The 26,096-nt window shown below is 52.3% G+C and overlaps 4 protein-coding genes across 6 annotated transcripts; 2 read left to right on the plus strand and 2 right to left on the minus strand.

The window, feature by feature from the left end:
- Positions 1–1,014: 1,014 nt before the first annotated feature.
- Positions 1,015–2,871, plus strand: LOC112898760 (B-box zinc finger protein 20-like). Of its 3 annotated transcripts, none has more exons than XM_025967044.1 (3): positions 1,015–1,409; positions 1,506–1,889; positions 2,504–2,871. In XM_025967044.1, exons 1-3 carry the CDS (start codon positions 1,212–1,214, stop codon positions 2,732–2,734), a joined length of 813 nt encoding a protein of 270 aa, XP_025822829.1. In that variant the 5' UTR covers positions 1,015–1,211; the 3' UTR covers positions 2,735–2,871. The 3 variants fall into 3 exon arrangements, with proteins under 3 accessions (XP_025822829.1, XP_025822830.1, XP_025822828.1); XM_025967045.1 differs by having other exon boundaries at positions 2,507–2,871; XM_025967043.1 differs by having other exon boundaries at positions 1,015–1,889.
- An 804-nt stretch (positions 2,872–3,675) lies between these two features.
- LOC112901304 (COBRA-like protein 7) lies at positions 3,676–6,185 on the plus strand. The gene is made up of 5 exons (XM_025970187.1): positions 3,676–4,189; positions 4,305–4,393; positions 4,632–5,094; positions 5,174–5,614; positions 5,693–6,185. Exons 1-5 carry the CDS (start codon positions 4,123–4,125, stop codon positions 5,971–5,973), a joined length of 1,341 nt encoding a protein of 446 aa, XP_025825972.1. The 5' UTR covers positions 3,676–4,122; the 3' UTR covers positions 5,974–6,185.
- An 884-nt stretch (positions 6,186–7,069) lies between these two features.
- Positions 7,070–11,478, minus strand: LOC112898710 (aldehyde dehydrogenase family 3 member F1-like). Its single transcript, XM_025966984.1, has 7 exons — positions 10,921–11,478; positions 10,734–10,802; positions 10,546–10,642; positions 8,615–8,821; positions 8,112–8,505; positions 7,908–7,998; positions 7,070–7,828 (listed from the first exon to the last, which is right to left on the minus strand). The coding sequence occupies exons 1-7, from the start codon at positions 11,146–11,148 to the stop codon at positions 7,442–7,444; spliced, it is 1,473 nt and encodes a 490-aa protein (XP_025822769.1). The 5' UTR covers positions 11,149–11,478; the 3' UTR covers positions 7,070–7,441.
- Positions 11,479–20,120: 8,642 nt separating this feature from the next.
- LOC112900179 (probable receptor-like protein kinase At4g10390) lies at positions 20,121–21,744 on the minus strand. Its single transcript, XM_025968955.1, has one exon. The coding sequence runs from the start codon at positions 21,518–21,520 to the stop codon at positions 20,465–20,467; it is 1,056 nt and encodes a 351-aa protein (XP_025824740.1). The 5' UTR covers positions 21,521–21,744; the 3' UTR covers positions 20,121–20,464.
- Between the last annotated feature and the right edge of the window lie 4,352 nt (positions 21,745–26,096).

Here is a 26,096-nt window from a genome sequence, read left to right on the forward strand (position 1 = left end):
AGTATTTGCTATGCATCTAGATATAAAAATGTATGTTTAGATTTTGGAACGGGGAAGTAGAAAATCCTCTTTTCAAGTCTAAGCAGGCAGTATCCATTTCCTAAAGCAGCAACGCTACCACGAGAAAGTGCATGAACGGATCGCCCCGCAGAGGCCCCCGCATGGCATCAAGTTGCAGGACGGTGTCCCTATTGTGAGCCTGACCTATGAGCGCCCATGCGGCCATGTCTGAGCTCTGACCCTTATCGCCTGCCCATCCGCGCCCATCAGCAACCCACGGACGGATAATCATTGGGCCGCAGCCGGTTTGAAAATCTCCCACCAAAAAAAAAAACGAGATAAGTGGGGTTAACCTAGGAGGCACCCACCAATCCTCTTGATCAGTTTTGAAAATATCACTGCATCATTGCTCACTGAAAAATAAGAGAAGCACCACTGCGGCATTGCCGCGTTCAGTTGTGGTAGTAGTAGTAGGCTTCACCTGCAGATTGCAACAACAGGCTGGTGGTCCCGGAAAGCGATCCCTCTTGTTTTTTTTTCATTTCCCGCATTTTCTTCGCTGATACGGAAGCACGAAAGCAATGGCGATGGTAAGGAAAAGTTGTGACGCTTCTCTTACAGCTCCGTACTGTGAGACCGCGCGCTAGCGTTGTGCTGGATACGAGCTCTCCTCCTACCTCCTGGTCGGGTCATTTCACCTCTCGATTCGTACCGTCACGGCTCATCAATTCTATTGGGAAACCAAGGGTGGTCGGTGCAGACCCTAGCCCTGGGCCTCCATGTTCTTCTTCGTTGAACCTACCGATTTGCGTTGCTTTAAGCTAAACAACCTCGCATTGTTTCCCTTTTCACCAAACAATCTCCAGACTCGAAACAGGTCACACGCCTACTTTCCCACTGCCCTCTATACAATATATGTATATATATAGTATACATGACTCCATTGCTGCCTTTTGGCACCTCCCAAACAATATATATAAAGGCATCATCTCCTGTTCCACTATTCTAGTTCTAGGGCCTTCGGTTGCAACATCTCTAGCCGAGACATTGACCTGAGCAAATCTTATCTACCTCTCCCACTCCCCACACCGCCTTTCACGCTTGAATCATCAGCATCCTTTTTGGGCAACAGCAGCGGCGCGGATCGACATCATCGATCGAACCATCGAGGTGGAGTGGCCGGAGTGGTAGCTAGCGAGGCGGCGGCCGGCATGAAGGTGCAGTGCGACGTGTGCGCGGCCGAGGCGGCCTCCGTCTTCTGCTGCGCCGACGAGGCCGCGCTGTGCGACGCGTGCGACCGCCGCGTCCACCGCGCCAACAAGCTCGCTGGGAAGCACCGTCGCTTCTCCCTCCTCCACCCGACGTCCTCGACCGCGCAGACGAAGCCGCCGCTCTGCGACATCTGCCAGGTACCTATTGGCCGTTTCCGCTGTTGCTTGCTTCTGAAACCGATCGATGGTGGACGTGGTGCTAATAACGGAGTGTGGCCGTGGACTTGCGTGCAGGAGCGGAGGGGGTTCTTGTTCTGCAAGGAGGACAGGGCGATCCTGTGCCGGGAGTGCGACGTGCCGGTGCACACCGCGAGCGAGATGACGCGGCGGCACAGCCGGTTCCTGCTCACCGGCGTGCGCCTCTCGTCGGCGCCGGTGGACTCCCCCGCCGCGTCAGAAGAGGAGGATCAGGAGGAGGAGAACAGCGGCAGCCCCTGCAACGCCGACTCCTGCAGCGGCGCCGGCGCCACCGCCACGGCGAGCGCGAGCGACGGGAGCAGCATCTCCGAGTACCTGACCAAGACGCTGCCCGGGTGGCACGTCGAGGACTTCCTCGTCGACGACGCGTCCGCCGGCGCCCTCGGCGCCTGCTCCGACGACGCCCTCTATGACTATCAGGTCAGTTCGATCATCTCCATCCCGTCCGCCTTTCATCAGTAGCACGCAAATCTGCTGCGAACTACACCTAGGTCCTTGCTATATAGTCCGCCGGGCGGCGGGCCGGCGTATGAACATGAACAACCCCCTGTACCTCTCACTGGCACGCTCCTGAGAACGCCATGAACCTTCACGGCACGTCACGGTCTGGTCCTGCATGCCCTGCGCCGCCAGGTGCACAGAAGCCAATGCGCTATACACATCGCCGCCGGCCATCTACCCTAACCACCACTACCCTCCTTTGGCAATACCAATATTTGTTAGCTGACAATCATGGAGGCGGCTTGTTGCATTAAGAAACAAAGAAAACCCCCCAGTTTGCTGGACCAGCCTGGCAGGATAATATCTCGTGGGAGACCACCTAGATACGATATGATCTGATCTGATGATACAAACGAACAGCTCGCGTATCTTTTTCTCCGTGTCAATTCTCGCATTTGAATCATCAGATTTAACCATGCGTGCACTACATGTAAAAAATAAATAAAAGTAAAAAAAAGAATCAGGGAATTCGCTTTATGCTACTAGGACCCATCACTTGGCGTGTCGGCGATTGACTTGCGTTTTATTGTTAGCAGGGAGAGCAAGGGCAGATCGGCGGGTTGCTGCAGGATGCTTACACGCCGTGGACGGGGCGGGAGCAGCTGCTCGCCGACGTCGTCGTCACCGCCGACGAGCGGGCCAGCCGGGAGCGGTGGGTGCCGCAGATGCACGCGGAGTTCGCCGGCAGCAAGCGGCCCCCCGAGCGTCGCCTCCCTGCCCGTACTGGTGAAACTGAAAAGCTCGCCGTCTTTTCAGCAAGATGATGATGATCTGTACTAGACTACTACCTCTACAAGTTAGGAACGATGGAGGGGGAAAAAACCGAAACGGACCGTTGCTTCTCTGGTGGATGAATTGTGTCGATCTCGATCGAGCTCTTGCAAATTGTTCGCTTCCTCAATCTGGACTTTGTGGATGTATGGTTGCGTGTGGGCCTATGGGCGAGACGGGGAGTTGTGACTCAGCGTGACCACTTCCATGCTGGCAGCGCCGCACTGTAGTGCACATCTGTACCGGCGAGGATTGGCCATGCGCCCATGCCTACCGGTCGAATGTCGCCGAGGCCCGACGAGACAGAGGATGTTGACAAGGTAGCGGGAGAGAGGAAGCGAGCAGGAACTCCACCGTGGCGATCGTTGCCGGCCCCGGCGAACTCTCTGGCTTCCGCTGCTGCTGTGCTGCTTGCTGGCGGCGCTCGTCTCGCTCGCGCGGTCGATGGCGAATAGCCCAAGTGCGCAACCTTATGCCGTCTGGACGTGGGCCTTACAGACGAGGGTCCAGCAGCCTTCGGCCCTGGTTTCTCAAAGCGCCATGCGCTCTCAGGCAGAATTTGGCCCACAATTTTTTATTTTTCAAAATTGCTATTGCAGAATAAATGAATAATGGTTGCAGAATAACGGAGGGAGTAACTTTTAGTGCACTGCTCCAGATACGTTTACCACTGGCCACTAAATTTCTGCCACAATGAGCCAATCAGGTGAGAACAAGAGATTGCTAGTTTGCTACTATGTACCGAGTCTTCGCCAAAGATCACTCTCCAGCATCCACTGACTTTGGCACCAAGCGAAAAAATATTCGGGAGTCACGTCACCTCTCCGTTGATCGGGCCGTCGGGTCCTCATCCCCTGCCGTCTATAGCCACGAGCAGGTTTACATGCGAGGCTGCTGCTCGAGCCATGATGTGAACTCCTATTTGCCCCGGGACCACGCGACGGCGAGAGCGTGACCCCCCGGTTCAAACCTTCCCTCCAAATGTGGCAAATCGGCGTGCAGCGCCCTGCATGCCCCAATCCGGGGTGGCTTTCCAAAACGCGCCGTGGTGACTGGTGAGCGGGCGCCAACTGGGCCGCCACCAGCAGTAGGAGGAGTAATCAATGTTTTTTTTTTTGCAGTGGCAGCGGCGGCGTATCTGCCTGCAAGCAAAACCTCCCCGTCTCCGGCGTTTAATTCGAGGCGAGTGCCGCGATCGATCGATGGGAGGCGAACGTTACATCGGCGATCGGATTATCTACTGACCGAGCTCCCGGTGTCTTGTTCCTCGTACCCCTCTCGTCTTCCCCTTGTCTCCTGCGAAACCGAGCGTCGAGCGCGAGCGTTCAGACGGAGCGAGGGGGTGCTCCGGCGTCGGGGGAATTCTATCGGCTTTGGACCGATGGGGATGGGGCGCTTCGTCTTCGTCCTGCTCGTCTTCTCGTGCTGTTCTTCCTCCCGATTTGCAGGTGACCTTTCTTTCTTCCTTTCTTCTTCGTGCGCATTTCGATCTGGCTATTGCTCTCGAGAAATGGCCGGCCGAATCGTGGTTGTTGATTGTTTGATCGCGTTGGATTGGATCAGATGCCTATGACCCGATGGATCCAAACGGGGACATCACGATCGACTGGGATTTCCAGAGCCTCGACGTCAAGGCCGCGAACACGTACACGGTGCGCATTCGTGATCTTGAGTTGCGAGTTCTTTAGCGCCGCCATTTTACCACACGGGTGATGGATCCGAAGAAAAGATTCAGACTTCTCTGCCTCCCTTGCTGCTAGCCGTGTTTTTTTTTCATGTTTCAAGTTGCCATTTCCCCCCAATTCCTCGCGGTGAAAATTTTGTATCCTTGCATCCGGAAAACTCAAATCGCCTGAGCGAAAGAGGACGATCGATTTGCTCTGTGCGCAGGTCATGGTGAGCATCCACAACCGCCAGCTGTACCGCCACATCGAGCGGCCGGGGTGGCGGCTGAGCTGGAGCTGGGCCGGCAAGGAGGTGATCTGGGACACGAGGGGCGCGGAGGCGACGGAGCAGGGCGACTGCTCCCGCGTCGGCGGCGGGAGCCGCCCGCACTGCTGCCAGAAGCGGCCCGTCATGGTGGACCTGCCGCCCGGCACGCCGTTCAACCAGCAGGTCGCCAACTGCTGCCGCGGCGGCGTGCTGTCATCCCTCTCTCAGAACAACCTCACGTCCACGGCCGCGTTCCAGATGGTCGTCGGCGAGTACGCCGCCGCCAGGGACGGCGGCAGCAAGGAGCCCGAGATGCCGTGGGGCTTCGACATCGGCGTGCCGGGGTACTCGTGCAGCAACGCCACCAAGGTGCCCCCGACCAGGAGCAAGGTCGACAGGAACCGCCACGTCCAAGTGCTCCGTAAGGCCCCCCCGTTCGTCGAGACCGTGCGCCGCTGCGCCTGACCTGCTCTGACACGTTGTTGCTGCCGTACGTGCAGTGACGTGGCGGGTGACCTGCTCGTACTCGCAGTACCGGGAGGCGGGGGTGCAGTCGTGCTGCGTGTCCCTGTCGACGTTCTACAGCAGCGGCATCGTGCCATGCCCGCGCTGCAGCTGCGGCTGCCAAGGCTCCCCGACGTCGCCGCAGTGCGTCAGCGGCGGTGAGCCGGCGCCGCCCCCGCCGGCGGGCGGCGGCGACGACGACGACGAGCCGGCCGCGCCGCTAATCCGGTGCTCCGAGCACATGTGCCCGATCCGGGTGCACTGGCACGTGAAGGTGAACTACCGGAGGTACTGGCGGGTGAAGGTGACGGTGAGCAACTACAACCTGGTGAGGAACTACAGCGACTGGAACCTGGTGCTGCAGCACCCCAACCTGCGCAGCCTGACGCAGCTCTTCAGCTTCAACTACAAGCCCCTCGTCGAGTACGGCACCTACAGTAAGTGCCCGGCCGCCACTTGCCAGTAAAAATGCAGCTCGATCTGCAGCAGAATTGTTGAGTTCCTCGTCGTTGCAGACGACACGGGGATGTTCTGGGGGATACGGTACTACAACGAGATGCTGCTGCAGGACGGGAACGTGCAGACGGAGATGATACTGGAGAAGAGCGAGGGCGAGTTCACCTTCTCGGGGGGCTGGGCGTTCCCGAGGAGGGTCTACTTCGACGGGCACGAGTGCGTCATGCCGCCGGCGGACCAGTACCCAGCGCTGCCCAACGGAGCGGCGGCGACGCGGGGGCAGTCGTCGCTGGCCGCCGGCGCTTGCATGGTGCTGCTGTCTTTCTTAGCTCTGGTGTAGAATTATTTTTTCACCGTGTAGCAGGGGGGACATGTCCGCATCTTCACCGTGACAAAAGGTCAAGAGAGAGAAGAGCGAGTGCAAAATCAGGCGTCGTATGATGGCGGCGCAGGAAGCGAAAGGTAGTTGTACCATTAGCTGCACTGCAACTAGCATGATTGGGATTTGGGAACTGACCCTGACGACGAATGAATGAATGATGCAGACACGAAGACAGAATGCCTAAAGGCCGCGAATGTTTGCCGTCAGCCCAGATTTTCTCCCTTCGTCCAAGGGGACAACAGCCCAATAAGGATAAATTGGACCCATTCGTGGCCTGTTTAGTTTTTTCGGCTTCTCTTGCTATTGGGTGGCTCAAACAGTCAAACCGGCCTATTTCCCTTTTGTAGTTCAAAAAATGGCTGGGTGGTCTGAAGTCTAAACTGGTTGCTAAAAAACAAAACGTGATGTTAATGGCTGGCGGAACAGTAGTGTTGGTGCAGGAGTAGTGAGAGTGTGGGAGGCTGGGAGCAGTCCTGAACGTCGATGGTTGGTTACTAGCAATGTTGTAAATAACGAATAACGGACTATGAAATTTAGCGAAAGCTTTCTCTCTAAAAGCTATGAAAATATATAGTGGGCTACAGCAAAAGCTAAATTATTTAGCGGAATAATAAAATAATCAATAATTAATTATAAAATTATAAGTATTATTGGTCTAACATCAAAAAATAAACTCTAACATATCTCTTAATTGCCTAACAATAACTATGCTATATTGTCTAAGCTCCACACTACGTTTATTTAATTGTATCAATTCTTTGGACGTGTCTTACTAAAATCTACTAGCAATTTGATACCTAGCACTGTTAAATCTCACAAAAGCACTTTAGCGGACATTTATTAGCACGGTTAAATCTCGTAAAACCTCTTGAGCAGACGTAGCGGATCAATATTGCATAGTGTAGCGGTAGATCTCTTAAAAAACTAATAGCGGGCTATTTCCAGCATTGAGCACAAGACAGAGAATTCGAGCTGTGCAAGAGCCGGAGAAGAAGAATGTGCTTGATGTTTTGTACATATAAAATAAGCCCAAGGCCGGAGCCCCACGCCGCAATTAAGCAACCAACACGAGTGTCCCTTTTTCTGTATTACCAAGGACAAACAAATCAGAGACATATCTTTAATTCAAATCCTTGGCCCTAAAAACTTATATGCAGTAGTATCGATCGTATCCGGCGGGAAAGATCTCCCATACGCACTCGTGGCCACATAGACCGTTTACTGAAACATTGAAAGGTATCCGACCAATGCGCTGCTATTTCGATTTCACATTTTTATCTCACTAGAAGCAATCATAGATCGGGTGGCACATAATTACTGCATACTACTATTCTTTATTCGCTTATCATTCGTCCTTCATTCATCATCAGTTTATTGGTTCAAATACGTTCGTACGCAACTTCTTGCGGCGATGCTGGAATGTTGCTCATCTCCTGAGGCCGAGGAAGGCGAGCACGAACGCGAAGTAGTTGAAGCGGTAGAGGTAGCGCATGAGGGTGACCTTGCTCTCGTCCCAGGGCGGGTACCTGAGCGTCAGCTCCAAGAGGTAGCCCCGCTTCATGACCGCCTTCTTGTGGCTGAACATCTCGAACGAGTGCCTGCCGTGGTACTGCCCGAACCCGCTCTGCCCGACGCCGCCGAACGGGAGCCCGTCGATCGCGTACTGCACCACGGCGTCGTTGAAGGTGACGCTCCCGGACGACGTCTCCTCCACGACCCGGCGCCGGAGCGCGGCGTCCCGGGTGAAGGCGTAGATGGCCAGCGGCTTCGGCATGGCCTTCACGAACGCGATGCTGTCCTCGATCTTCTTGACCTGTTGGTAGTCAAGCAGAGGCGGCGTTTCAGTTCGCCGGAGCAAGAGATGGCAGCTGCGGCAGCGTTCAGGAATGTACCGTGATGATCGGGAGCAGGGGCCCGAAGATCTCCTCGGTCATGATGGCGGAGTCCAGCGGCGGGTTCAGCAGTATCGTAGGCTCAATGTACCTGGGGGCAGTTTCGCCAGGAGATTAGATCAGCTGGTCACCTTGTAGTCTGCATACCTCAGGGAAGGCAGCGCAGTTGCAAAATCATATCATTCGGTGTCGAGAAGAACTCACAAGTTCTTGGCGTCCATGGAGCCGCCGTGCAGGATGGACGGCGCCACGGCCCTGTCCTTGAGGAGGCTGCTCAGCCGCTCGAAGTGGCGCTGGTTCACGATCCGCGCCATGTGGTCCGCGTCCTGGAAGAACCTCTTGAGCGTGGACTTGAGCACCTTGATGAGGACGGGCGCGAACCGCTCCTCGACGAGCACGTAGTCGATGGCGATGCAGGCCTGGCCGGCGCAGGGCGACCACTTGCCGGCGATGATGCGGTTCGCCGAGACCTGCAGGTCCCGCGCGCTGGCCGCCGCCGCGTCGAAGATGCACGGGCACTTGCCGCCCAGCTCCAGCGCCACGGGCGTCAGGTGCCTCGCCGCCGCGGCCATCACGGAGCGCGCGATGCGGGGGCTCCCTGCTCGTCGGGCAAACGGAAAACGGCGCGCGCGTTAGACTGACGGCTGGCCCCAATCGGACGTCTGTTCCGCGCAGCAGGAGAAACTTCGGCGGCTGGATTGGCTTACCGGTGAAGAGGACCTTGTCCCAGCGGTGCTCCATGAGCTGCTCCCCGACCTCCGGGCCGCCGTTGACGACCTTCACCGCCGAGGCGTCCATGTAGTTGCCGATGTTATCGGCGAGGAACCTGGCGGTGCACGGCGAGAGCTCCGATGGCTTCAGCGCCACGGCGTTCCCCGCCGCGATGGCTCCGATCAGCGGCTCCAGCGACAGGCCTGCCAACGCACGTACATGACTGAGCACGGGCACGGGTACGATTATACAGCCGTCCTTGCGAAACTGTGCCCCGGCCTGATCTTCGTAGGCACATTAGATATTTGGTTACTAATTATAAATATTAAATATAGATTAATTATAAAATTGATTGTCATAGATGGAGACTAATTCGCGAGATCGATCTATTAAGTATAATTAATTCATAATTTGACAATATAGTGTTACAGTAAATATATGTTAATGATGCTAATGATGGATTAATTAGTCTTATAGATTCGTCTTGCAAATTAGCGTCTATTTGTATAATTAGTTTTACAATTATCTCATATTTAATTTTTCTAATTAATATTCAAAAATTCAGTGTGATACTCGAAAATGCAGGGGGGTTACAAGAAGGACGACGTTCTGGCCAGGCCAACAGGGTACGATACGCACTAGCTGCATCGGGCCGGCGCCACCGAGCGTCTCGTCCCCTCCGAACGGAAGTGCCGCCACATGCCGCGTCTGCGTGGACCGCCGCGCTGGGCCGGGCCGGGCACACACAGCCACAGCCACAGCCACAGGACAGCACGGCGCAGAGGCGTCCCTGCTGCGTGCCTCGCTAGCGCACAACGAAGCAACCCCACCCTATGAATCCCTTTTCTTAACCCAGCAGCACCATTCTAAGCTTTCCTCGCATAATTTTTTTTGTTTTGAAATAATTTGCTCGCATAAAATTAGCAGCTACGCTAATCTCGGTCACGGTCAGTAGCCACTCCAGCTCAAGCTCTGCGCAAAGCCGACGCGCAGTCGCTCTGCATGTGGCCGCTGAACCGGTTGTGCTTGCGCTGCTGAAACCTTCAAACTAGGCAGCCGAACAGAGGCACATGGAGGCAGCCTCTGAAAGTCTGAAGCCTCTTGCTCTCTTGCCCCTGCTCCAGGTCCGGTACAAGTAAAACTGTAAAACCACGGATTCGTGTGCTCCGGTCTGGCCCTGCTTCGCAAGTTATTGGGCTTTGCTGGTACATGTGCCAGCTAGGTTCACACGTTTTTAATGGGCCGGGACCGCCGTACCGGTACCAAGTCGTCGAGTGACCAGACCACTCCATCAATTCTGACAGCTCCAGCGTACTATTAGTAGCAGTGAACTAGTGAAGGCACACTATTTCATTGCTTGCAAAAGTTAACCAGTAACAGGCTAATTAGTACTAAACACTGGAGCTGCCCTAACCCGAGGGGCACAGTTCGACTGTGTGTACGTGTGCCCCCGTGTTCTCTCAGCCGTTGGATGGAGTTCTGTCCTACAGTGCGATACCTCTGGGAGGGAAGAGTGGCGGCCCCACGACAGGGCCAGGTACGTACTCATAAACAGAGCATCAAAATTGATGCCGCGATACCGCATCAGTCGCCGTCGGTAGGGCCCGCGATTGCTCTCGGAGGTGTCTTAACACCGCTACTGAGCGAGCGCTTTGAACGCCACCAAACCTATTGACTCCAGCGGAAACAAAACCAGACAGGTACGTACCATAACTAGAGCGCAGAAGAGTGCAGCGTGCACGTACACACTACAAGAGGCGTCGGCAACGTGCCGGAGAACAGAACTTGACCTTCTTCTAGCTTCTAGGTGTGCCACACATACTAGGTGAAGACGGTGGCATCGCAATCGCAATGTTGGCATCACGAATGGTGTACGAATAGGTGATGCAGGGAAAGAGGTCGATATGGTTGGTGATTCGGTTCATACCCAACGGGAAGTTCCAGCAGGAGAAGATGAGGACGACCCCGACCGGCTCCGGCACCACCTGCGCGGTCGCCGGCCACGCGATCAGCGGAACCCACACCTGCACGCATCCGCAAACCGATACACAGGGCGTCAGAGAAGTGGCCGGCCGGCCGGAGAACGGCGGCTCGATCGATCGGTTAGACGCTTGCCCTGTCCGGAGCCATCCATTTGCCGAGCTGCTGCAGCGCGCCGTTGGCGGACTTGATGAGCACACCGACCTGCCAAAAACCGAACCAAATCATCAAGATGGCGATCAGGCCAAGACGAGGCACGACGCCCGCACGCACGCACGAAGAAGAAGAAGAGCTGTGGACTGGATGGGGGCGCGACGCAGACCTCGTCCCTGTAGGCCTCGGCGTGGTGCTTGCCGAGGTCCTTGTGGAGCGCCTGGAACGCCTCCGCCTCCTTCTCCTTGAGCAGCCGGAGGAGGCCCCGGAGCTGCGCCTGCCGCCACGCCAGGCTCCGGGTCCTGCCGCCCCCGTAGGCCTCCCGCAGCTCCCGCACCGTCTCGCCCAGCTCCCCGCCGGCCTCCGCGCCAGCACCCGCCATTGCGCCCGTGCTCATCAGCTCAGATGCTCCACCAGCTCCGGGATGCTCAGCTCGTCGGGCTCGCAGTCGCTCTCCTACAGCTACAGATGACACCGCAGCTCGACGGTGGCGCGCAGGGAACGCCCGGCCCCCGGGTGGCCTATTTATTGCAACTGGCGCGCACCTGCGCTCTGACAGGACGCTTCAATGTCTGCTCCCGGAGCGGCCGTGGCTTCGCCTCTCACTTCCTGCCCGAGAGGGGTACATGAATGTGCAGCCTTCAATGCATGTACCGGGGGTGGTTTGCTGGAATTATCATCCTTCAATGCGGCGATCAGAGCAAGAGCATGGGCTTCGTCGAAGATAGATTACGGGATCTGATCGAAAGTTGGCAAGGTGTTCAGCGTGTGGCAGGGTAATCGCCTCGTGTGCTGCGCTGTATTTCTAGCCCGGCGGACAGTGAGTGTTGCAACGTCCGGCGACCGGGCAGGTAGCGTGCCACGTCCTGGCCGTACCGCGGTCGCCGTCTCTCGCGGCGATACGAATCGGGCGTGAACGGCTGAACGCAGCAGCCGCGCCAGCATGGGTTCGCCGATGAGACACGCCGTTGGCACGGTTGACCCGGAGTTGTTGTCGCATCAACTCCGGGATTGTGCTCGTGTCCGCCATCGACTTGACAGGCGACCGGCCGGCCATGCAGTTCTTTTGGATTGCCCGATCAAGATCTCGAGCTTGAAGGTCGGTTAACTTGGGTTGGTTACTTGGTTAGTGGTTGCTCCACTGCTTCCTGCTCAGAAATGCCAAGCTGTTGTCTGTGTATACGACCGACCAGGTGCGGCATGCGGCTGGAGACCGTTGCGGGCTGCTTGGTGGCCCGGCCTGGGCTGGGGGGCGTCCATGGACCATCGGCCCATCGCATTTCATCCTCCGTTGCGGCGCGCGGCAGGAAGGAGGAGAACTCGTTGGGCTGTGGCCTTGTGGGATGAGGGGCGGGGTAACACGAAACTTGCTCGGGCCGTGGCTGGGCTGCCCGCGGAGCAAAAAGCCCGCTGCACTCTGCTCTGGTAATCCTCCCCCGCCCCCTCCCCCCGAATTTTTTAAAAAAAAGGGTTAAAAATTAAATTTGAAAAGGGGTGCAGTTTTGAAAATTTTCGAAAAATGGATACCTCCCGCCCGATCAATGGGCGGGAGGCGTGGGGCCGACGACCGCCCGCCCAACCAACGGGCGGGAGGTCCCAAAATTTTTGCCAGGCCCCTCCCGAGGGTCTCTTCGCAAATAAATTTTTTTCTTATTCGTGAAGAGGCCCTGAGACATGTTGGGCGGGAGGTTCCCATTTTCTTATTTTTTGTTCGAATTTATGTTTTACAAACTATTTAAAATTCATACTTTTTTCTAATACAAGATTTATTCGCCATACTCTTTTATATACATATAAAATTTTAATTCAATTTTATGAAGAAGATTACTGTATCTAAAACTCGTATGAAGATGGTTAAACGATAATATTTTGCAACGTAAAATCCAAATATACGATAGTACGATACATCAACCCATTAAAAATAAAATAGTATCATACAAAAAAACAGTTTAAATATATAGAGTCCACCGAATCAGGAGTATCTACTCCGCCTGTCCCGGACCTCGTGCTCTCTTGGTCCTCCCCCTAGCCCTATGTCGTCGGCGTATGTGCCCCTCCGAGTACCTGAGTGCATCTGGAGCACGGTGAGGACGAGGCGGAGGAGGCACCGGCGTGAACGGGTCATCCTGGGATCGTGGAGCTGGAGTGTCATATGTCTGGGAGGGACCAATGATGTCAGGCCCGGCGACACCGCCCACCAACTCTGACAAACTGACGGAGCCGCCGTCCCAGTCGTCCCAGTCTGGCACACCGAATAGACCACCATGTGCAGAAGCTCCCATCGACCAAGCATGCTGAGTATAGCCCTAAGAATACGGAGCAGCTGGCGTCGAACCCAACGGGAGAGACGTTCCTCGAGCATAGGCGCCAAACGTTTGAGGCTCCATTCTTGCAGGAGCAGACCCCACTGCTGTCGAGTGCATGACTATAAAAATAAACGAAATTAGTCGTGTAAATCAAATTTGATCGAAATAGCAATTATAAAGGACTTACAGCTCGAACTGGCGGCAGTACCGCTGGACGCTGCATGCGGTGCTGTAGAGGTCGACGGGCCAGTTATGTACACGTGGGCGGACGCATGAGATGAACTGGAGGCCCCCATATCGTCTCTGCTGCGACACGTCAGTGCACGTAACGCTCGCGTCAAGTTATCATGAATCCGACGAAATCTCTCTTTGTACTGTGCGTCCAGTACACGTACTCCACGTTCAAACAACGTGATGTGAGATGCAGCTTTGACCCCCGCGCAGTTGATCAGATCAATCTGCATGAGTAATGGGAAGCAGAGTAATATTGTTATCGATTTTTTATAAAAAATAATTAATAATTAAAGTTGCGAAAGACGTACTGCGCCACGCTGCGCTTGATCACGGTACAAGGGATACGTGCCCGAGATGGTCGGCAGGTGCTGATGCTCCGCGTCATCAATACGTGAAAGAGTGACGTACGGACGCGTGCGAGTGAGGTACCAGCAGAGGTATGTGCCGTAAGATGCCTCCGTGTGTGGCTGCAGCTCGTCCCATACATCGTCCGGTGCGTCTAGCCACCCTCCTACGTACTTCTGCAGCTTGACAACCCATTTGACTTCGTTGGCATGATATCCCCTACGCGAATATTTGTTGCAAACATTTGAAAGACAACATTATTTCATGATAACGGTTATAGTTTTAATATAAAATGAGTTATCACAAATTTACTCGTGTGCTGCGCGGCACGGCCTGAAACGCTCGGGGTAGGAGAGGGAAGTGCTGTCGTAGCCCGAACTGCCTCATTACTCGCTCGACGCAGTACGGCTCGACGACAATATCGAACACTAGGTTCGCCTTTGTGAGCCAGTACGCCTATGAGCCAGTACGCCTTGTCACGCGTGCAGAGGGAGGACAACCCGTGCGGCGCACGTGTCTGGACAGCCGTAGCGGTGTACGGGGTCCAGATGACATCCTATGGCCGCATCCGATCAAAATCGGACACGAACTGCGGGTATGCTTTTTAGAGCTGCCGATGTGCCCATCTCATCTGCAAAATTACACAACTGCGTCGGTACTTTGCACATACAGAAATGTACAACAGTAAATTAAAGAGATTATCCGTCGATCGGAAAAAACGAACCTATCGTGGGGTTATCCTCGTGCCACAGCCTATACATCTCGGGCGGATAAGGCTCCTCGCTGATTAGGGGGCGTGCTATGACGAATCGCTCGTACGACCATAGCTGTAGTAGAAGTGGACAGCCTGTAATGACGGCGGTTCTCTCCGTCTTGAAACAGGCCTGACAAAGGCCTCGGTACATGGCAGCAAGCACTGCCGATCCCCAGCTCCACCCAGGTATCTGGCCCGGCTCCGCATCCGCAATCATGCGCACGTAGTGGATGAGAATCTTGTCCACATAATTGCCGCTAGATTTGCAGAAAAGAGTCCAGCCGAACAACCACAACAGATATGCCTCCAGGCAGCGCGACATCTCATACTGCCCGGCCAGAGGGTGGAGATCCTGAGTCTGAAATATATTTGTTCAGTGCTTAGAGTTAGTCACATATGATTCAATTAAATTAATTAAAAATAATTGTACGTACCCTATATTGTATTACCCAACCCTTGGCGGGGCAGGGCGCGTCAGGTACGTCCAAAAAATGTGACGGGTTCACTGGAGCAAACCGCTCCTGAAGCTCCGCCCTCCAGGTAGGTGGCACGGCAACCAGGCCAACAGCTTCACCCGCAATGGGAAGCCCGAGCAGGTACGACACGTCCTGCAACGTGGGAGCCATCTCCCCGCACGGCAAGTGGAACGTGTGCGTCTCCGGACGCCACTTGTCCGCCAACGCAGCAAGTTGAGAACGGTCCAGCTGCATCCGCTTCTTGGCGCCATCGTCTTGGTCATCGCCGGCCTGAAGCATACGTGCGAGTGGCAGCAAACCAGCCTCACGTAACCTGTATATTTTGCATTGTGGTTACAATTGTCGTACAAGCAATACATTCATTCCGTAAAAAATACGAAATATCACCTGTCAAGCCAGCGGTCGTCCAGGTGCAACAACTCCTTTGCTACACGAGGGCGCAACTTGTGAAGCTGCTGCCCCTCCACCACTGCCAGGTACGACCTGTACCGTTCGTCGGTGTTCGCATCAAGGAGCTCCGGTGTCTGCGCCATATCTGCATGAAAAATATAACTACCCTAAGAAATATTTCTAAAAACTATTAAAAATACTAAAAACTATTCAAAATATAACTACCCTAAGAAATATTCCTACAAACAATTAAAAATATTAAAAACTATTCAAAATATAACTACCCTAAGAAATATATCTAAAAACTATTCAAAATACTAAAAACTATTCAAAATATAACTACCTAAGAAATATTTCTAAAAACTATTGAAAATACTAAAAACTATTCAAAATATAACTACCCTAAGAATTTTTTCTAAAAACTATTAAAAATACTAAAAACTATTCAAAATATAACTACCCTAACAAATATTCCTAAAAGCTATTGAAAATACTAAAAACTATTCAAAATATAACTACCCTAACAAATATTCCTAAAAACAATTGAAAATAATAAAAGTTATTCAAAATATAACTATCCTAAGAAATATTTTCTAGATTATAGTTATTTTTAAGTAATTATACGACTAGAATGAGAATATACCTCCAAATCGACGTGTGAACAGGGATTTGCCGCTTCCTCTCCTCTCTTCCTCTCCTCCCTTTCTTTTTTTCTTGATTTTTGCAGAATAATATGGAAATTTGGGGGTAGGTGTGGGCTTATATAGTGGTGGGGAAACCTCCCGCCCTTTGGGTGGGCGGGATGCCCCTCGGAGGACCTCCCGCCCGTTGGACGGGCGGGATGCCGCCGCAGCCGCGTTGGATGGGCGGGAGGTTTTCGGCCCTCGGGAGGAGCCTGGGAAAAATTTTGGGACCTCCCGCCCGTTGGATGGGCTCTCCGGCCTCACGCTTCCCGCACGATCAACGGGCGGGAGGCACCCATTTTTCAAAAATTTTCAAAACAGCACCCTTTTTCAAATTTATTTTTTACCCCTTTTTTAAACACCCCCCCCCCGGGGGGTGCTGCCTATGCCCTGTGCCAAGGTTAGCCGAGTCCCGGTTCGGCCTGCGCTATGGCAGTGCCGGTGTGTAGCGGGGTGTCCGACTCCAGGACGGAACACGGGTCGCCCACGCACTAGCGCGGCCAGGGTCTCCGGCAGCCAGAGCTATACGTCACCTTGTCCGATAAAACTGTGATCCGTCACCTGAACCGTGACATACGGGCCACCACGGGGAGTCGGTCTAATAAATTTCTGCCAGCTCAGCTTGTAGGTCCGCTTAGATGAATATGCATGTTACTATGTACTGTCAAGTTGCAGCCTCGCTGCGCTGTCTACACAACATGCATACATGTGGATATTTTAGCCCAATGAAATAGACGAGGCTCCTAAAATAAATTTCTGCCAGCATGCATGCACGCAGTCTCGGCCCAATAAATCTTTGCATGCAGGGAGTATGCATGCAAAGCTTTAGCTTTTTTCTAGTCCCTTTATTTTTTTCTTCTCTATGTTTCGTTTTTCTGTTCCAATTTTTCTTTCTTCTTTACTTTATTTCTAATCTAATCATAGATAATTTTTCGATAGTCTGTCTTTCTTTCTTTCCTCTTCTCATCTTGGTTTATTTTTCTTTCTCTATTCTTTTTCTTATGTTTATTCATTTTCCTTATTGTTTGTTTATAAGTTTGTTGATAATTTTTCTTGGTACAGTAGCTAGCAACAATTACTGATGAATTTTATATTTTAAATTAGTCTACCACTAGTTGTTGCTAATGGCTCATTTATTTACTATGATGACTTATTTATTCACTATGCATTTCTTCTTCATGTAAAATATTTGTCTGCGTGTAACTAATTTGTTCGCAGCACCAAATTATTTATTCGCTTTGTAGATTAAATTGTTCCGTAATATTGACTCATTTGTTCGCGATATTCATTTTTTATTATTTATCCTATACAATCAAACATTTGTGATGCGTAATATTTTGTTCGTTGTATATTATTATTTGTTTGTTATATTTAACTTTTTATTCATAAAAAATAATTATTTATTCATGTTGTTAAAATATTTATTCCCAATAGCCGAAATTTATTATTGAGTATTAGAAAAATATTTTTTAAAAAATATCATGCAAATATAGGCAAGTGTGGTCTTGTTTTGAGGTTCTTGTAATATTTTTTAAAAAATATTTTTTTAAAAATATCATGCAAAAAGATGATGGTGAATCAATGCTCGGTAACTTATAGCTTTTTTTAGTTTCGAATTTGCATGTACGTGGGTGATGTCATCATCCCTATTTTTTTGTATGTGCAGAATCTTTCCTCTTTAGATAGAAGTATAGTTGGCAAACAATCAATCATAAATGGGCTTAATTGTAGCCTAAAATACCATCCTCCGGTGCGCGTGACCATCTCCTGATATATAATCGCACCCGTCTCGGGGGGGTGGGGGGGTGTTGGCTGATGCCGTCGCGCCGATGTGCGGCGCCGGCGCGGCGTCATCCCACCCAGCGCAGAGCGGACAACGCGCCGGGCGGTTTGGGAGCAAACAACCACGCGCCCGGCCCTCATCTGCCCTGGTTCGAATTTTAGCGGGCAACGAAGTCCGGTGAGAACTACGAGACGCAGGAGCAGGACACCCGTGGATTCAAGAGTTCAGAGTGGCGCATGATACAGATCAACGTCAGTACTACAAGCGATGGAGAAGGAAAAGGAGCTTGTGCTGTGCATAACCTGTATTCAGTGGTGTCAGTCCTTCCATCAAAAGTAGGAGCCCCTTCGATTCGTCCGTGTTGAATCATCCTGGTCTTCATCGACGATCGATCGTTCTTCTTTTTCAGCGAACGCATCGACGGACACGGATGGTTTCCACACACGGAATACGTGTTCTTATTGCACACTGTGCTTGAAGCGCACACTCATTGCGACCACTCGCTGACGGCTGACGCGCATACCAGCCTTTGTTTACAGCAAAAAGAAAGTAGGATCGGCAGTGAGCAAGCATTGTATCCTTTGCTCGCCTGCGAAGCTTGCCCGGAAGCTAGATCTGCCGCATGTGATTTTATCAGAGCCCCTTGTGCATAATAAACAAGCAAACAGCGGGCGATTTGGGAGCCACGGCACGCGTACGATCGCGAGCAGGAACGGCGTCCTAGATTATAGGAACGCGGAGGGCCACCAACAGCACTAACAAGGCGGGAAAAAAAACTCGCACCAAAAGCAACCAGGGCCTTGTTTAGATGCACTTCAAATTCCAACTTTTTACACTCTCTCTCCATCACATCAATTTTTGGACACATGTATGGAGCAGTAAATGTATGTAAAAAAAATAACTAATTGCACAGTTTAATTGTACATCACGAGACGAATCTTTTAAGCCTAATTAGTCCAAGATTAGATAAAATTTATCAAATACAAACAAAAACGCTACAGTACCAAAAAATTCCAAATATTATAAATATTTGCGATTTAAACGGAGCCCAGATCTGGCCTTGCTTCAAACGGCACAGTACTGGCTGCGAATAAAAGAATTCTGAACCCACCAATTCAGAAGTCCCCGAACATGAATTGACATGAGGCCGCGGCGCCGAGCAATCATGAGCCCTCCTCCTACGGGGAACGGGGCGATTCACCGAGGTTTCGCTGGCCACGCGCGGCACAGCTCACGGCTCAGGTCACTCGCTGACTGCTGACGGGGGAGTTTGTTCGCATCAGTGACTGACAGCTAGCTACCCTCAGCAAACGGCGGAGCTCGGAGCTCACCCGACGAGCTCGGACAGGTACGGACAGGCCATGACTTCTCCCGCTGCGGCCGTGGCTCTGGCAGTCAGGCTGTCACCGGGCACCTACCCGTGCCGTATACGGGCACTGTCATGCGCCGTAGCGTAGCACGTTAACGGCTAACAATCCAACGCATCGAGTTTGGGCCGTCAGAAATACAGCACATTTTCTTCCTGCTTTGCAGTTGTACCGAAGCAGTGTTTCTCTGGCCGTCGATGAACTGGTTGTTAGGATGTCACAGAGAGCACCTAATCAGCATCCCTTTCATGCAAAGCTTTCGTATGACCCCTGTTATCTTTCGTTAATAAGTGATGGAGAAGCATCGACGGAAAGCAAAGGTCGTCGCGCGGCGCTCGTGTTCACCGTGCGCGCGGCTAGTGGCTGGCTGCTGGGCGCTGCTGCCGTTTGGGCATCTTTTCTCGTGGGTTGAGATTGAAATTTGCAAAAGCGATGATCAGGAAGTTCCTTTCTTCAGGGCAAAGAAAAAGCACACACGAAGTCTGCAAAAGGGTACGAGCACTGCAGCGCCTTTAGTAGGGGAGTAACGTCAGTAGGACAAATGGGCAAGAAGGTTACATGGAGCAAATTTTAAGGTTGGTTTGTCTATTTTTAACTTGAGGAGTCACAACACTCTCCTAAAAATAGATTATCCTTCTTTAGAGTTTTTTGCTTGATATTTTCCTCCTTTTTTTTGAATCTGAAGAAAGCATGTATGATTACGAATGATTCAAACAGATCAGAAGTTCGCTGTTGCCGGTGGGAGCATGTGCCTGATCCAAAACTGGAGCTGGAAAGACGACCGTCGTGAAAAAGGAATCTGGCTTTGATTGGCGCAAAAGCTTTCTGGTGGTGGCACTCATTTTGGAGCGCTTACTGGTGAAGCTAGCTAGCTCAACATAATTCTTGGAACAATTCGTCTTGCCAATAATTGGTCATCTTAATCCTGTTTCTAGGTTCACGTCACATGCATGCCTGTTTTAAAATTGTCGTTCGTTGGAGCAGATTAATCTGACCATGTCATGAGAAGAGCCGGAAACTGAATGCTAATCTTTCAGAACATAGTCCTCACCAATAGTGTCAGAAGTCATCTAAGAAATCTACTCGTTCAAAGTGGTTCGAGGACCCTAAGAAATTACCTATTGCTTGCACCCCACCTACTGTGCGATATCAACAAGACCACAAGGCAAATTGATGTATGAATAAGTACTACGATGTTGCCGGTTCAACAAACACGCCATGGCATGACAAAATTTTTCTATCAGATCTAGTGATCTACAAGCCTGAATTTTAAATTTTTCTACCTCACCTCACTAGGCAAATCCTTCTCCTAACTAGCCTAAGAAGAATTCTAGCACCAACAAGGAGTATTTACAATCTACGCCATGCATCCAACCTAGGACATCATCTTGCGGTCCGATTTCGATCCAGCGGCGGAGGTCTTCTCCTGGAGCACGCGCACCACGTCGGCCATGGACGGCCGGAGCGCCGGGTTGTCGCCCACGCACTGCATGGCGAGCTCCGCCACGGCGGCGGCCTCCGCGGCGTCGTACTCGGCGCCGAGCCTCTGGTCCAGCACGTCCGACACTTTACCGTCGCTGAGCTTGGGCCCCACCGCGGCCGTGAGCCGGTGCCCGGTCTCGCGGCAGACGGCCTCCTCCCCCGTCAGGAGCTCGAGCAGCAACACGCCGAAGCTGTACACGTCGCTCTTCTTGGTGGCCACGCCGGAGCGGAGGAGGTGGGGGTCGACGTAGCCCGGGGAGCCCATAACGGCGCGCGCGGAGGGGCGGCCGCCGCCAGCGCCGCCCGCCGTGGCGGAGACGCCGACGTGCGCGAAGCCGAAGTCGCAGAGCTTGGCGTCCAGGTTGGCGTCGAGGAGGACGTTGGAGGCCTTGATGTCCCCGTGGATGACCGCCGGGTCGCGGCCTTCGTGGAGGTACTCCAGCGCCGCGGCCACCTGGGACGCGACCGCGACGCGGCGCGTCCAGGGCAGGTCGCCGCCGCCGTGGAGCCTCTCGTGGAGGTCGCCGTTGGTCGCGTACTCGAACACCAGCACGCCCTCGTCCCGCTCGTCGCAGTACCCGAGGAGGCGGACGATGTGCGGGTGTCGGAGCGAGAGGAGCACGTCGAGCTCCCGGCGGAACGCGCGGTGCAGGCGCTCGCTGCTGCAGTGGACCTTGACGGCGCCGAGGCGCGAGGCGGGGAGCGAGGCGAGGTACACCGTGCTGAACCCGCCGCGGCCGACCACCCGGGACGAGAACCCACGCGTGGCGGCCTCCACCTCGGCCCACGCCAGCTGCCGCGCCGCGCCGCCGCCCTGCTCCTCCGCCTCCTCCGCGTCCACCGGCTCGGCCGGCGCCACACGCGAGCTCGCCCCGCCCATCTCCCCGCGCTTCCGGAGGTCGCCGCGGCCCCGGCGGGCTCGGCCGAAGAGACCGCAAGCGCTAAACATTGTGAGATCCGATCCGCGAGCCCTGGTAGGAGTGCCGCGCGAGTGAGCGAGCGAGCTATCCCTCGGCAGAGCAGGCCCTCTGCCCCTTTAATCCCCCCGCAAGCTTGTGTTGCTGGTGAGTGACGCTGGGGGTTCTTGGCTGTGCCTTCCTGGATAAGCTGTGGACAGGGTGGACAGAGGAGGCGCCGGGTGGAAGGAGGAGCAATGGCGAGTGGCTGGCTCCGTGCTCTTGCTTCAAGTCAAATGCTCTGCCAGGGCATATATATGGCGCGCGCGCTCTCGCATCTCGTGTTGTTGTTGGCTTAACCCAGTGGACCACCCCAACTAATCATTGCGCGAAAAGAAAAAGGCAGGACGTCATCGATCGAGACCGGCAATTTTTTGGGTTTGAGAATTTTTTTATGGGTTTTTATGCCGTGTGCGTCGGTCATCAAACGTGCTATTGACCGCTCGGGATGATTATTAAACGACGATCGTTCTGAAACCGTGCTTCCTTAGAATGTTTGGAAGCGCAACTTGTTCCTGTTTGTTTTTGTTTTCTGTGTGAAGAGGGCTGCACTCGTTCCTACTTGCACCAGACTACAACTGAACTAACCATCTCTGCAAATAACTAGCATGAACATCATGTGTCTACTTTTATGCTTTTTTTCTGGGCTAGAAGCAACTAGAAAACAAGATACCAAAACCGAGTGATGTAGGCTAATTGACCGTTCTTTGAGATTTGCAAATAACCAACATGAACATCATGTGTCTACTTTTATGCTTTTTTCCGGGCTAGGAGCAACTAGAAAACAAGATATCAAAACCGAGTTATGTAGGCTAATTAACGTTCTTTGAGATTTGTGATATGCAAGCTTGTCAAAGGAGAAAAGAGAAAACCGAGCTATTAAAAAGTGTCGGATTTAATACTCCGGCAAGTCCACCCGAGGTACGCTCAGATAGTAGATTTGTAGGTGAGGGAGATCGTAGAGCCAAAAACAAGATGGTAATATAAACACGCAGATGTTTTGACAGGTTCTGACCGCTTGGAGTGTAACACCCTACGTCCTATGTTCTGTATTTTATTGTTCGGTATTTTATTGATTGGTTTAGGGTTTCTGGAATATGCAAACTAGTTGCATTGTGTTTGGTGGTACCCCACGGCCCCCCTTATATAGCTGAGTAGCCGTAGATTACAAGTTAAATTAAAATCTACTCAAATTGTTTACAAAGAATCAGGTCAGTTAAGATACACAATATCAAACCTATCCGATTCAGTCCTGATTCTGATTCCAAGGGACCCTTTCCGACGAGCGCCTGTCCGCCGGGTCATTAAGCGGAGTCATTCCATGAAGAACCAGACTCCACTCGGTAGGAAGGTACCTAGGTTAATAGGAAAAAATAAAGAAATATTGACATCATATATTTTATGAGATCGCAACAAAAAAATTGTTGTTCTTTTCCGAAAAAATATTTGTGAGATCCTCGAAATTCTTATAGAGTATTTTGACGTGTTCCTTTTACATGGCCTTAGTTTTACACTTCGAATTGCCCATCATAAGATCCATTTTATAAGCTCTTTTGCCTCTCCTTTGATAAGAAGATCATGATCATCCTATTTCATTGTCCACCTCTCCGGTCCCCGCTATCTTGTATTCTTGTTCAACATTGAAGATAGCGGTTCTCAATATTTTCACTAAGAATGTCGTTCATGATGAATTGTTGTAAAAAAACTTTTTTGAAAGAACGGACATGAGGACATGCCTAAAGAAGCAGAAATGCCGTCATAACAATGAGCTGTAAGCTATATGCGTAAAGAAGCAGTAATGGGCTAGTGGATTTTTTTGATTTGTTATTTCGGCCCTGAGCTCGTGGACAAGTTGTGATCTGTGCACATCTTCTTGCACGTTGTACTAAAATTCTCTTTTTTTTAGTAAAGATACACAATACTCTTGCGTATTCGTAAAAAAAAATATTTGCTTCCTTTTATTTAAATAAATATTTCTACGATCTACCTGAGATGTTTAAACCGACAGTTTCAGATACAAACACAAGACTACATCCGTACGCCATCACGCGCCTTAAAAACAGACGTGCAAAACAAGCAAAAGACGAGCTGTCCACGAGGCGCAGTTGGATTCCTCCGGCTACAGGGCTCTACATAAAAGCAGAGAGTAACCAGCCGCCCCGTGCACTAGCTAGTAGTACTACCGCCCACGACGACGACAGCACAGTTCCTTGACTCCTCACACCCCGCTCACGCTCACGCATCATGCGTCCGTCAGGCACGCCGCCGCGCTCGTGCGCGGCGTGCCGCACAGGAGGACCACGGGAACCACGCCGTCCACCACACGGGCGCGAACACGGCGAGCAGCCGAGCGGCGGCTACCTGCCCTGGGTCCTGGCCTCCTGGGACACGCGTCCCAGCGTTGTTGAGTCACCTAACGGAGCTAGCAGCTGCTCCGCTCCTTACAGAAATGGTGCGCCGCGCGCCAGCCACCCGTGCGGGTGCTCCGAATCCGACCTTGCGCGGTGCGGGTCGCTGGGGGGTTTGGGGGCCCTATCCGTTGCAAAATATGCAGCCGGGAACGTATCGTATCCGTGGCCGTGATCAGGTGGGTGAGGAGTGTAGGAGACCGGGCGGGGCCAGGCCCGCACCGCCGACGCGCACGCGCACCGGCGGTGATCGCGGTCGTCGGTGCAGCAGCAGGGGGACCTGAGGTCGCGGGAAGCTTCGTGCCGGGGGGTCGGAGGCCAAGGAAGGGGGGAAGCTCCGAGCGAGCTCGGATTCAGGAGGGTTCGAGCTGAACGAACGAACGTGGCAACGACTTTGGTTGGGACGGGACGACTTGGCGCACGAAACGGGGGCCCGCCGGCCGGCTAGCCGCTGCAGGGCTTTATTAGTCGGAACTCAGAATCGACGTCCTTTTCCACCCCTTAGTTTTAGATGACGCGACGCGATCCGATGCGGATGCTCCTGTGCTCGGACCAGCAAGCAAGGCACAGGTTCGTCAGGGGGGAGATGCCCCTGTCGGTGTCGCGCGCCGGTCGAGGAGCACAAGCTGCGGAATCCGGCCTGGTCTCTGGTCTGGTTAGTTCCGCCTCTCGATTTACTGGGGATTTCGTGGTCGTCAGTGTCTGGGGTTTCAGAATGCAGGCACGAGAAAACAAATGAGCAGTGGACCTTCTACTATACCTGCTGCAGTTTACTTTACGTGTAACAGTGTGCAGCACGTACATATGAGTAAAGAATCGCTTGCGGTTGCCGTAACGTTGACATTCATTGCTCCCCAGGAACCACATTTTCCGCGCTTGATGTCAAATTATTGACCGTACGCGAGCAATAAAGCCGTAGAAAAGGAGCGGTGGTAGCAAAGGACGGCACTCATTGAGGCAGCAGGAGAAATCAATCCTTCCATGAAAGGGAAAAAAAACATCACGGCGTTGTGCATAAATCCATTCATGCCACACGCTGCCGGAATCGGAACTGTACGCGCTGCTGTCTGTGTCGGAACAGATGACACGACACGATCGGGCCGGTGCAATAGGAAACCTCGACCCAGGATGCTGCGTGCTTGGTGCTACGACGATCGCACCTAGCCTGGAACCAAGTTTCAGAAAAACCTTGTTAATTGCAAGTTGGAAACTCCTGACCGGTGGCAAATCAGAGGGTTGTCAGTTCGAAGAGGGACATCAGGGATAAGAAACACACAGATGTCGCAAAAACAGAAGGATAATGTGGATGGGTTTTTGCTTGTGTTTGTGAGACATGGGGATCATGCGTCAACGCATGCTGGATGGGTTATTATGCGCATAAGAAAACTAAGGGGCATAGAGTCATAGATGTATGTCTAAGCTTGGGCAGAGCCGCATCGCCTATATTTTGAGCGCCGTGGGGTTTTGATTGGGCCGTCCAAAAATATTTTTCAGACCCTCCATGCCGAGAGGTAGACTATCTCACCGGCTCGCCAGCCCTTGCCCCAAGAGAGCTCGCCCAGCACCCTGAGCCTAAGGCAGAGAGGGCCAAGAGGTGCTCGAGCACGCAGCACGCTGGTGCCGTGGCCCGCAAACCTTGAAATTGGCATTTTTTTTTTCAAAAAAAATGTTGACTTAACACATCTAGTTATTGTAACCAACAAGATTTCTAGGAACACGACGTAAAGATAAGTTTGTTGGTTATCGTGTAAAAATATTGGATCAATTTTTTCAAAGAAAATGTTGGATCGATGGTTTTAGAGAAAAATATTGGATCATCATTCCTTTTAGAGAAGATCAAATTTTCTTGAGAAAATGTTGGATTAAATTTTATTCAAAATTTTTTTATTGTCTTTTTGGAAGAAGAAGATGTGATAAACTTTATGAAAGGGGAATGTTGGATAGATATTGTGTAAGGAAAAAATGTAGCCTATAAAAAAAAGGGAAAACGGAAAAAACGTACACCAGCCCATCTACAGAACTTGGGCTGCAGAGACCAGCCCATCTAAGAGCAACTGTGATTGACAGAACAGAGAACCACCTGGCGGCGGTGAAGGAATTCAACCTGGTGATCACTAGATATTTTTCATGATGGTTGACCATTGCATAGCAAATCGCGGTA

The sequence above is a fragment of the Panicum hallii genome, chromosome 7 (assembly GCF_002211085.1).
Source record: "Panicum hallii strain FIL2 chromosome 7, PHallii_v3.1, whole genome shotgun sequence".
Lineage (NCBI taxonomy): Eukaryota > Viridiplantae > Streptophyta > Magnoliopsida > Poales > Poaceae > Panicum > Panicum hallii.